This window comes from Leptodactylus fuscus, chromosome 1, assembly GCF_031893055.1.
Source record: "Leptodactylus fuscus isolate aLepFus1 chromosome 1, aLepFus1.hap2, whole genome shotgun sequence".
Classification (NCBI taxonomy): domain Eukaryota; kingdom Metazoa; phylum Chordata; class Amphibia; order Anura; family Leptodactylidae; genus Leptodactylus; species Leptodactylus fuscus.
The window spans coordinates 111927679-111940797 of record NC_134265.1 but is presented as its reverse complement, the minus strand read 5'-3'; the positions used below and the strand labels follow the sequence as shown (position 1 = coordinate 111940797).

General features: G+C 42.8%; 1 protein-coding gene across 1 annotated transcript in view; it reads left to right on the top strand.

Annotated features, from left to right (window-relative positions):
• LOC142193702 (serotransferrin-1-like) overlaps positions 1-13119 on the top strand; it is a 31952-nt gene that overhangs the window by 10642 nt on the left and 8191 nt on the right. The window contains exons 6-11 of the mRNA XM_075262698.1: positions 153-217; positions 1023-1180; positions 3201-3387; positions 8783-8931; positions 10539-10629; positions 12178-12237. Coding sequence (XP_075118799.1) covers positions 153-217; positions 1023-1180; positions 3201-3387; positions 8783-8931; positions 10539-10629; positions 12178-12237 — 710 coding nt within the window. The remainder of the gene's footprint in view (positions 1-152; positions 218-1022; positions 1181-3200; positions 3388-8782; positions 8932-10538; positions 10630-12177; positions 12238-13119) is intronic.

Below are 13119 nucleotides of genomic sequence, written 5' to 3'. Positions count from 1 at the left end.
CTCTTCATTTTCTGCCCCCCCCCCCCCCCCCACACACACACACACCTTACAATCAGCAGTAGATTCCACCATGTAAATGGGCTCTTAACATTTAGTTCTCGCTAAGTTTTAACAAAATGTATCTAAATTCTGTACTTTGTACATTGCCATAGATGTCTAAAGAGTGGTGCAGGAGATGTTGCATTTATCGATCACCTGACTATAGCGAGTGCAACTGGTAAGTTTTGTGCTACAATATTATTTTTCACATTAAAGCCTATTTCATAGCCATCCCAGCCCTCCCTGGCCAAGTTCTTCTCCTTGATATTAAAAAAGAATTCCAGGATTTTACATGTATACCTATATTATTTGATGTATATTTACTAACCTTTACAGGATTCAAAGAAGGACATGTCAACAAATTTGTGTTAACCATGTCTTTTACACCACCCAGTCTCTTAGTGCCCCCACACAGTAAGAATTCCCCCTTAAAAGCTTCCACACAATATAATGCCTTCTTAGTGGTCCCTACTCAGTATAATGCCACCTTCATGCCCCCACAGTTTATGCCCCCTGCATGCCACCTAGGATGACGGGATGTTGCCTGAAATGGGGATGGTTGTGAGGTATAGTTGATGTGCTGTTTATGGTTTGCTTGCCATCTTGTTTTCTTCATTCCTCTGATATGGTTCTCATACTACAGACTACATTTCCCATGATCCCTCTGGCATGGCCATACTAATAGGAAATTTAGATTGTGAGCCCTATATGGGACAATAACCGTAAGTTTCTGTAAAATGCTGCAGAATATTTTGGCACTATGTATAAGGAGGCAAAATAATATGTGAAATAAACTTTAATAAGGTAATATAATTGATTGCCCGAGATCATATGACCCAAGTGCATTGCTAAATAGTGACTAAATAGCTAAATGCGACAAAACCCCGATGTGAGATGATCCTGACACATAAAAACAGTTATTGTTCCACAAGCTGTTATGTATAATAATCGTAGCATTTAACGTTTTACGTGTTTTTCTTTAGATTCGGAAGAGCATGAATTTGAACTCTTATGTCCAGATGGATCCACAGCTAGTCTAAAATCTTACAATTCCTGCAATTTGGGTCAGGGTCCAGGCAAAGCTGTTGTCACCAGAGGGCACATGAAAAGAATAACTAAGAGATTTCTTACTCTGATCAAGGTAAACATTATATAACAATATGTATAGATGAAATATACTGTATATGCCCAGGTGCACAATTTTGACAGTATGTTGGTAGATCCTGGGGGAAGACAAGAATATTTATATACAAAATCACTTGGACAGTACTTTTTCTGGATGCCTTTCTTCCCCTGCTCATCTTCTTTTTCTTTGAAACATTTTGGGCTGAAGCATTCTGCGTATTTTTGTAAACTCTTGGTTAAGGGCTTTTGTTCTCTTGTTAGCAGTCACAGTTGGCGGGACAACCCTGGAAAGAGGTTAGGACATGCCCGCTAAAATGCTGTGTGGAGCATAACAGCGTTGGCCGCCCCCGTCAGCTGCTTCACAATTAAAATTGTGGTTGATAACTGTTTAGTTTTAATAAAAAACTGTGGCCTTCATTTATCCAGCAAGGTTTATTCAGAATTACTATAATGGATTTTTGATGCTCAATTTGGATTAAATGCCCATGGTCATAAAAAGGAGTGTGCTGACATTTCATGCAGTCCCTCCTCCGTTCCCTTGGTTATATGTCATATTCTTTCTACTGTAGTTTAGCTGGTTTGGTCTAAGAGCAGCTATTTTCTGACATCAGTTATGGGGTGCAAGCTTTTACCCTGATCTGCATAATCGAAACTGTTTTGTAACAGACTTTGGTGATGCCTTGGACTCTGCTAAGCATAACTGTGCTGGATTAGTGCTTGCTGACTTTCATCTGCTAGTTGTCTTCAGAATATTTGAAAACAGCTAAAACGGCAATTCCATTACAGAACCTGTGTAGCGATGTAACATAGCTGGGTGTTGGGAAACAGTATAGCATAGCAAACTACTGCTTACCCCTATGGAACAGTGTAAAACAGTCACATTTAGCTGTTTCCATAACCCCTCACGACCTCAGGTGGCCGGAGGTGCAGGTATTTTCATCTCAACCATGAGAGACTGAAGTAAGAATACCACTTTAGGCTGAATCCTCACTTTGCAGAAACAGCTTTTTTTTGTTGCAGATTTTGTTGTGTTTTTTTGAGCCAAAGCCAGGAGTGGATTGAGTTAAAGGTAGAAGTATATCAACTTTAAATATATTTTCCATTCCCTTTGTAGCCATTCTTGGCTTTGGCTCAAAAAAACACAACAAAATCTGCAACAAAATAAGCTGCATTTCCGGGGCCTTAGCCTTAAGCTCCATTCAGGGAGAACCTTCCCCTTTCGCCGCCCGAGGCGAACTACAGAAAGCCGCCCCCCCCCCCCGCCGGGGAGGGGGCGGAGCTGGGGTGTGGCTTAGCGGAGGGACGTGGCAAATCGAAGGGGCGGGGCTTAGCACCGTTTGCTGGCAAGGAGCAGGCCCGGAGACTGCCTGCGCTCTGCCTGAGGGTGAGGGGAGGCTGCTGGAGCAGCGCTGCTCCAGTGGCCTCCCCAAACCACCGCTCGGTGCTAAGCCAGTCCAGGACAGCTTGTCCTGGACTGGCTTAGATTAGCAAAAATGCTGCCCTCCCTGAGGCCCTGGCATAGCGCCGCCTGAAGCGCTCGCTTCAGGTCGCCTCATGGGAGGTGCGGCGCATACGAGGTATAGACCATGGACAGACATGGAGCAATTTCAGGATTTTTTCCTAATCCTGGACTACCCCTTTATAAGTTCTGGAATCACATCTGGTACAACCGTGCCTGTACTGATTGCCTCTCAAGATGTACTAAAAATAAGGGCCAACAGTGATAATGTTACCCCAGTCTCAATAAACTTTCAAAATCACTAATATTAATATAAAATCATTCAACATAGCTGTGCTATATGATAAAAATATCACTAATCATATTATTGTGTCTTTAGATATCACTTATGGAAAACAGAAAGACTTCTGAATTTCTAATCATGACACAGAAATACCAACTCAAGCCCTTGTTCATAGTTATTCCAATCATCATAATCATAAACCTATCTGGTGACCCCTATGTTAGATAGCAAAGTACAAACAGATTAGGAGCAACTAGCGATAAATGTACCTAATCTAAATTTTTTCTTTCTCAGAATTTTTTTGGTAGAAGTGGAAAACACAAAAGCCGCTTTTCTCTCTTTACATCGGAGCCTTTTGGGGGTCAAAATCTTCTGTTTCATGATTCTACACAAGGGCTGGAGGTTTTAACAGATGATGAAGAGATAACAGACATATTGGGGCTGGACTATGTGGCACTCTTAAAGGAACTGGGACATGAAGGTAACATTTAAAGGGCATTTGTATATTTTATCACAATTACAAAGATTGGTAAATAAATTGCTCAAATAAAATACATAAAATGATGAAAAATAAAATTCTGGGCTAGATTTACTATTTTGGTTACAACTAGGCAATAATGTAAATATGACATATCTTTGATGCAATGTATTGCATCTTTGTCACAATTTAGCACATCAGGTTTGGACTAAGAAAATTTTGACTTGCTAGACATGTAGGTTTAGATACTGTAAGCCGATGGCTGGTCAGGTAATGGTGGGGGTGTACATCTCACCCAGACTACTAAGGTGGGAGAAATGAGAAAACTCCAGAAAGAATGTTTCTCAGCAGATAACTATTGTCTGCTGAGGGTTATTTTAAAGTTCGGGTTACTGGGCTGGATTTTTAGGAATGGCAGGTAGGTTGGCAATGGGACCTGTCATTCCACCCCCCTCCAGTCCACACTTTGGGGATGTTTCGGCAGCAACTCAGCTGCAGAGGGTCTCCTCGTCAAGGAGGCTTAAGAAGCCAGCTCCAGCAGCAGACCTTTGGCAAAGATTGGCTGGAGAGTGAAAGAGAGAGGTCATATTTTTGGAGCTGTGTCCTGAATGATTCTACTGGCTTTTGATTTCTGTTATTCTAGGTGAAGTAACCTATTCTATGTTTAGTTAGAGCCTAGCCGGGCAGGTATTTATTTTTGTATTGTTTCCTTTTGTTGTTGCACTATATTTTTGAGTGAAAATAAAACTCTACCTTTATTTTGGACTAAAGAAACTGGACTTGTGTGTCTATGCCACCCCACCTAGCAACCCCAGACCCTAACAATACTTAGAAAATGGGGGAATGGCTCAAATGCACCACAATATGCTAAAGTTGTATCATATAATTCAGAATCAAAGTAAAAACCAACTACGTAAAAGGTATTATAAACCTGCGGTGTAAGTTTATTCTATTTTAACTGTTAGTTAATCGTGGCTTATGTTTTTTATAGTGGAAATTGATTCTTCATGTGTTAATTGCTCAGATTTTGTGAAGCCAGTGAATTCTAAATGTCAGATACTCTATATGCTATATGAAAGTTTCCTCACATAGCTATGCCAGCATACACATAGACTTCAGTGGCCCAAGGTTTGCCAAAGAGTTCTATACTTTTTGCCGTAACACATTTCAATATATGACTACACTGAAAAGAACTATCAATGAAATACATAGGCTTTCTCAGCTATATCTACTACACAGGGTCTATAAGAGACCATCTCTGCTTCCTAAAATGGGTTATAAGGCTTATTCCATCAGTTACAGATGTATGGGAAAGGAGGCAGATCTTATTCATGTTATGTGGAGCTGTCCGAGTCTGAGACACTTCTGGAGGTTAACTATTAGATTCATAGGGTGTGTATACCACTGTGATATTACTATGGACCCAACAACGTGTGTGCTGGGATCTATGACTATAATTTATGTACTGGACAGGTCAGTATCTGGCGGTCCTGAAACTCCTGTATCAGGCTCATAAGCTTGTAGACCCTCAATGGCAGGACTGAGACCCTCTACTTTACCTCAATTTAAATTTAGAGTGAATATGATGCTGTGTCTGAAGAAATGTATCAAAAGAGAGGGGCTCCAGATCTGACTACTAGGATGCTATTAGTGGATAGAACCCTATATATGTTAGCCCCCTTTCTGGGAGGTGGACTGACCCAGATGCTGGCTCCCCGAATACTATCATGTTGGTGGGATTTGTGACACTGTAACAAAAATGGACAAAAATGACACTATTTGCTTTTTTATACCTGTCTGGAGGGACGGAAGGACGTGTGTGGAAGACCCTTCCTATAGACCTGATATGACATTTTATTTAGTAGCTTCTGGGCTGATGGCTCTAGTGATCTCATAGACCTCTGGAAATATTCAAATGGCTAAACAGACTGGACGAAGCACGGGGGATGGGTGGAGGAGGGTGATGTATTGTTTTGTATTTTGTATACATTTTTTTTCTTTTACTGTTTGTCACGGGATGGTTAGAGTCTATACTATAGGCAATGTGTAATATATATTTCATGTGGAATGTATTCTCTAACCTGTTATATACATCAATGTGTAGTTGGCTGATTAGGGTCTAGTGTGTTAGCACATTGTATGCAAATACCTCTAACTAGTGAGGACCAGTGAGGACAATGGGTGGAGATAATCTGATCAGTGTCTCCAAGAAGATGTTGGATGGTGCATTGTCCATAGTAGACAAGGAGTCTGCTCTCCTTGGTATAGGTGAGGGGGGAAGGATCTGTGACTCAGCCCTTCCCACCCACAGATATAGGTGTAACAGTCTTAGTATATAGTATATAGCTAGCAGTTAGTATGAGTTAGCCGGCCTGTGCACAGCTCTGTAGAGAGCCAGGATTTAGTTACAGGACCAAGGAACCAAAGCTATCATTGGATTGTGACTTCTGTGGACTTATTGTTATTACAGTTGATGTGACCGCCGCCGGCTACTAACTTTGTGGATTACAATAAATTGCTGTTGTCTCCCGACCTCTTGCGTCCGTGTTGATTCAAAAGACCTTCCGGAGGAAGACGTATACCTTTGCTCCGTGACAACTGGTTGGCAGCGGTGGGACCAACAGCGGACAGCGAGATGGACTACAGCAGCCCAGCGATTAATGGAGCCACAACCTCAGAATACAGGAACTGGACTATGGCAAGTCTACAAGTAAGGGCCCGGGAACTAAACCTGAGTTACCAGGGAAGAACGAAAGATCAACTGATCGAGGCACTGGAGGAGATGACCCTGCAAAGCGACCATGAGGAGGGCTGCCCCCAGGAGACAGTAGAGATACGGGAGTGGCAGGTACAGACCCAAAAGAGCAGATGGGTTGTTTTGTATGAGGAGGAGTTGGCAGTGCTGGGGCTAGGAGCAACTGCAGAGCAAAGGAGTAGAGCATTACAGAGGGCTCAGGAAACGGAGAAGGAGGAACAGAGAATGGCGCATGAAAAGGAAAGAATGGCGCATGAAATGCGAATGGCTGAGATAACTGCGCGGAATTATAATCAAACGTCGACCCCCAGCCCAACAGTGAGAGAACCACCATATGTCTCCCATAAACACTTCAAGACCTTTGATGAAGCGGCTGGGGATGTTGATGGATATTTTCAGGACTTCGAACACCAGTGCCGCCTGATGGAAGTCCCAGAGAAGGATTGGGTCCGGTATCTGGTGGGGCACCTACGAGATGGGGCTGCGGAAGCTCTCAGAGCCATGGACCCTAGTGATCAGCGGGACTATGAGGCCATTAAAAGAGCGGTGCAGAAGTATTATGCAGTCACTCCAGAGACCTACCGAGTTCAGTTCCGCTCTTTGTCTTACAATGGGGGAAGCTCCTTCCACATGTTCGCCCACAAGTTGAAGCAAGCATGCAAGCGCTGGCTAGAAGGAGAGGAGGCTGTCACAGTCGATAAGATCCTCCAAGTCATACTTAAGGAACAGTTCTTTTCCCTGTGCCCCGCTGAGATCCGTGAGTGGGTGCTGGAACGGAACCCAGCCACAGTTGAGCAAGCTGCTTCTCTTGCAGATGAGGGCCTGACCATCAAGCCGCAGTGGAAGAGGTTGTTTGCAGAGGAGCGGAAAACTACCACAGTCCGCCAGACACCCTTCAGCCAGCCACCCACCTTTCGTGTCCGGCCTCAGGATTACAATTCCCCCTCTACCCCTGCCCCAGCCCATCGGCCTCCAGCTATGAACAACCCTGTCCCTAGACAACGACCCACTGGAAGAATGCTAGAGCGCAGATGTTTTGGGTGCGGGCGGCCTGGACATTTGCAAGCTAGTTGCCCTGCTAACATGGGGGCACGGGCCACCGTGGCATCCCGGCCTATTCACTACCTGGGAACCACCCCTAGGACAGAAAGTTTGGCCCCATTTCCAGATGACTCCATGAATGACCCATCTGTTCCACCTCCAGGGGTCTATGGGATTCAGCCTTCCGCCACACATCCCGCAAACCTTCAGAGGAAGCACTTGCAGGAGGTCCTACTGGATGGCCGAACAGTTGTTGGATTCCGGGACTCGGGAGCTTTCCTAACGGTAGCGGACCCCTGAGTGGTTCGACCCGAGGCCCTAGAGGAGGGCCCTGGCATTTCTATCAAGTTGGCAGGGGGTACTCAAAGACGTATTCCTAAAGCTACCGTGGAACTCGACTATGGTTATGGACCAAAACGATGCACAATTGGTGTGATGAGCGGGCTGCCGGCCGATGTTCTGTTAGGCAACGATGTTGGAAATCTACAGTGCCACTTTGTGGGAGCAGTGACCCGAAGCCAAGCTCAGAGAGACGCCAACATGGATCGACCGGATTTTCTGCCAGATGCCAGCCCTTCAACCCTACAACTTTACCATTCAGTACCGCCGAGGGAACCAACACCAGAACGCGGATGGGTTATCCCGGCAGGAGGACATATGAGCTATAGAGACTGATGTGCATTCCCCAATTTACCTGTGTAGGCCAATTGTGTCATGCACATGTTTTGAGAGGGGGAGGGGTTGTCACGGGATGGTTAGAGTCTATACTATAGGCAATGTGTAATATATATTTCATGTGGAATGTATTCTCTAACCTGTTATATACATCAATGTGTAGTTGGCTGATTAGGGTCTAGTGTGTTAGCACATTGTATGCAAATACCTCTAACTAGTGAGGACCAGTGAGGACAATGGGTGGAGATAATCTGATCAGTGTCTCCAAGAAGATGTTGGATGGTGCATTGTCCATAGTAGACAGGGAGTCTGCTCTCCTTGGTATAGGTGAGGGGGGAAGGATCTGTGACTCAGCCCTTCCCACCCACAGATATAGGTGTAACAGTCTTAGTATATAGTATATAGCTAGCAGTTAGTATGAGTTAGCCGGCCTGTGCACAGCTCTGTAGAGAGCCAGGATTTAGTTACAGGACCAAGGAACCAAAGCTATCATTGGATTGTGACTTCTGTGGACTTATTGTTATTACGGTTGATGTGACCGCCGCCGGCTACTAACTTTGTGGATTACAATAAATTGCTGTTGTCTCCCGACCTCTTGCGTCCGTGTTGATTCAAAAGACCTTCCGGAGGAAGACGTATACCTTTGCTCCGTGACACTGTTAATTTTAAAAATTCATAAAAACTATCTGATACAAAAAAACTGAAAAGAGCTGTCAAGAAAAAGCATCTAATGCTAATTAACACATGTATAATGTCAAAAGTGTTATGATGCTAAAGATATTACTAAATATTGTAGTAAGAAAATATATTGCATAATCTAAGTTAAAAAACAATCATGAGTTTAAAGGTGTTTTTTTTTTAAATTAGAATATTGAACCATACGGTACTTAGTATACTGATCCATAGTTGTATATATCTGCACATCAGGTATCTCTCTGGACCACAGCGTTATCCGATGGTGTTGTATAAGTTCAGCAGAGATGAGGAAGTGCGAAGACTGGGCGCTAAGTGTACGGTCGGACCCTTTGGTTTGTGTCCAGGCAACATCTCAGTCTGGATGCATTGAGATGATTAAGGTACGTATCACTGAAGTGACCTTTGAGCTACTGTTTACTTAGGGTCACTAACCTCTGTATGTAAATATCAGCTTTCTTTTCCAATAGCCATCTTTATCTCTCAAGTAGTTTAGTAGTCTGTACTTCACAATCATTCTGACATCAGCTGTCATAGTCTGAGTTCCTGCAGAGCTTGCCCAGTGACAGAATTCCTGGTGGCATGTCCACAGTACACACTACAAGCACTTATATTATATTACAGTATATTAAGCCACTTTATCAATGCATGGTTTGGAATTGCCTGCTTTTATTGTTTTTCTAGTGCAAAATAGTACCGGAAAGTACCTGGTACCCAGTATAGTTTTAGTACCTGTTTTAGATTAGGTATCAATCGAGTAGTACTAGAAGATCTTGTGGCCAAAAACTGCTCAGCTAATGGGTCATCACTATAGATAAGACCCAGCTACATGAAGCAGGTACAAAAACATACATAGTACCCAAAATGAGCTGAGCTGAGTTGAACAAAGTCAACCTAGTATCCATGCTTAGCTCCCTAGTGGCCACATTGTAATTGCAAAAACCCTCCATAAGTTAAACTTTTTTTTTTTTTTTTTTACAGTTTTTAAATTTATGAATAAAATATTGCTGGCACATAACTCCGGTGTCTTATGTGTAGTTTAACCCTTTGGCTATCTAATCTATCTATTTTATCCCTCTCCACTTTTATAACTTTTTACACTTAATTTCAATGTAGCTTTACGAGACTTTGTATTTTGTGGATAAATATGACAGTTTTTATTACTTTTCATATTTGAGAGGTGAGATGCTCAGAAAACATCATCAATTCTGGCATCTGTATTTTAAGGATTTATGGTTTATCTTGTAGATTAAATGATATACTAATTTTATTTTTGGGGTTGTTACAGATAAGGTGATACTAATTATGCAGGATTTTTGTTTTGTGTTTTTCATTAACAAGGGAAAAAAGTCTATTTTTTTTTCCTAAAACGCCATTTTGCAACGGTCTGTTACACGCTTGTGTAACAGACCACTGGAAAATGGTTGCGGAGCATGCACAGTCAGCATATAGCACAGCATCGGCTTCCTAGGCGAGGCAGATGATCAAGAGAAAATGAAGAGGGGCATGAACAGAATTAACTAAAGGATGGTGAGAGGTTATGACGTGGGGGTACTTGGAGCACAGAGGGAACGCCCCTCCCCTATGCTCCATGAGCATGATTTCTAAATTGCAATAAATGAGTTTTTACAGAAACGGTGGGGAGAAGAAGAGAGTTGAAGGTAGGAGTAGAATAGCATTGTTATAGGCTATTCCAAAGTACTATTAGTTAAAAAGGTTAGGTTGCAGTTAGGTTGCAGCATGTGTTTTAACTAGATCGTGTCTGCAGACATCGATCTAGTTAAAAGTAAAGCATATATTATTGGCAGCCCTGGGGAGGACCCACAGAGTCAGTGGGCCCGTTGCAACCGCCCTGTCTGCCCTCCTGCTAGTATACGCTTCTGTTTAGTAAGCATATACTAACATCTTACATGAGAAGAAAATCATCAGTCTTTTATAAACTTATCATTTAGTTTCTCTGATTCTCTCTCTCTGTCTGTTTTTCATTTAGAGTAATGAGGCAGATGCTGTTACATTAGATGCTACTCATGCATATATTGCTGGAAGGTGTGGACTTCAACCAGCTGCAGTGGAATACTGGGGTTCGTGTAATGCATTTTATATTATAAACCTTTACACTTAGCAGGTAACTTTGCCCGCACTTTCTAATGGCTTTGGTCACAGATGGACCTCTATCAGGGGTGAACCATGGGTTTCTGCCGCCTGAGGCGGACGTCCGAAAGCCCCCCCCCCCTGAGCTGAAGGGGGCGTGGCCACACGAAGGGGCGAGGCCGAGCGGAGCGAGTGTCTTTAGCAGGCAGGGAGAGGACCTGCTCTCTGCCTAAGCGTGAGGGGCGGCCGCAGGAGCAGCGCTGCTCCAGCAGCCTCCCCAATCCACCACTCAGTGACGGTGACCCTAAGCCAGTCCAGGACAGCTTGTCCTGGACTGGCTTAGGTCAGCAAAAATGCCGCCCTCCCCGGGGCCCTGGCATAGTGCCGCCTGAAGCGGTCGCTTCAGGTCGCCTCATGGGAGGTGCGGCGCTGACCTCTAACAATGCTATATTTTAACATATGAAAACAATGTCAAAAGACAGAATCACCATAAAAATAACACATTTTATTAAAGATATAAAAACATAACATGAAAAAAATGAAATACAGTACACAATAAAGAAAGGGGGAACCAAAATGCTTCCAAATAACGACATGTGCAGTAAATATTATAAATGACCAAACATTTCTGTGGGACTACAGGGCAAGGTGTAACAAGTCAGGAAATACATATGGATGGCTACACAGACTCAACCTGCATTCTAGAGTGGTGTACACAAAAGTCATACAAGTCAGCCAAACAATGTAATAGATGTGTACATAAGCACCAAAAGACCCTATTAAAATTGAAAGTGCATATTACTGTATATGTACCTACCACATGGAGACGCACCACGACGTGCATTTCACCATTACAGCTTCGTCATGATATTTTAACATGTCTCAGTGACATATCAGAACCATTTTATTCACCAAAATAACAATACAAGAGCTCAATTATAAAAGGTAATGGAAGCCATGTTGATTTATAATTTAGACATCTGTAAAGCGTCCTACATTAGGCTCTGCTTTATTCCTATATGCAGATAGACAGAGACCTGCCACTTGGTGGAGCCTGACTCTGCAGTCTTTTAGAGTAGTTCTATGTAATCCATCACAGCTCAAACATCATCTTTTTTTATACATCTCCTGCATCATATTCAGTTACATTCGGCTGTGATTTCAGCAGATTGATGTTCCCTAACCACAGATAGCATGGAATAGTAACAGGCTCCTATATTACATAGAACTACTCTAAAAGAGTGCAGAGTCCGGCTCCACCAAGTTGCAGGTCTTTGTGTGTGAACCAGCCTTATGACTGATCATGGCTTAAAGGAAGGGCTTAAATACATCAGGGGAGACCTACAAAACTGTCTAAAAAATTTTTGATACCCAGAGCTACCGATCACAGTTCATCTTTCACTAAAAAGATGATGTTTGAGCTGCACCAAAAATTGCATGTGTGAATATAGCTTAAAAGCAGTTCTAAGAAAATTCCATCTATGATAATTCCTTTAAAATGCCAACATCGAAACCAATGTTCTCTTGTATTTTCATAGGTGATAATTCTGACTGTCTTACAGACCCTAAAGAGCTACTACAGAGTCTCTTACAGAAAGGTACGATATAATAATGTTCACATGGCAAATAAAGTTCAATATATTGGAACATATCTTTGTAGAAACTAAGGGTCTATTCACACAGAGGAATTTGGCACTGATTGTTGTGTGGAATCCACGTCAGAATCAGCGCTGAAAAAAAAAGGCTCACATTGATTTCAATGGGTTCCGTTTTCTGCGCGGAACCCATTGAAATCAATGGGAAAAAAGCCTCCCATAGACTTCAATGGGTTCCTTTTTCAATGGGAGTTGTCATTGCTCTAAAGAAGTAAGTGGCAACACCCACTGTTGCTCTGAAGAGCTAATTTCCATATTGACAAAAACAGCAATGTTTCAGCAATGGATGCACCAATTCACAAAGGGAAGACACTATAATGATGACCCTAACCCTGTCTATCTTAGTTCATATGCTTTGTTTGGTGAGAGACTCCCTTTAGCTTTTCAACATGCCTCCATCAAATGCGACCAAGGCATCTGAGGAGCAGTGGTGCCTGGGTGACATGTTGAGGTAGATTGCTATCCCTTGCAGCAAGATTGGAGAGCAGCAATTTGCTACCATGACATCTTGGAACCTATTGAAGGCTTACAGGCCTGTCATTAATATGCTCCTATTACTGCTAGGTATCCTGCAATAGAAGTGTACTGCAGTGCATTAGTATTGCAATATATTATTTGACTGTTCAGACTCCATAGTGTTCAGGTCCCCTAAGTGGTCTTAAAAAAAAAGGCTTAAAACGAGGGCCCCACGTTGCGTAAACACTAGTTTTACATTACCTACAGAGCGGATGGGATTCTGGATAATCCCATCCACACATTGCAGGAAAAAAAAGTGCAGAGGAAATGTAAATTGCAGCATATCAATTATACATGCGGAAATGCTGG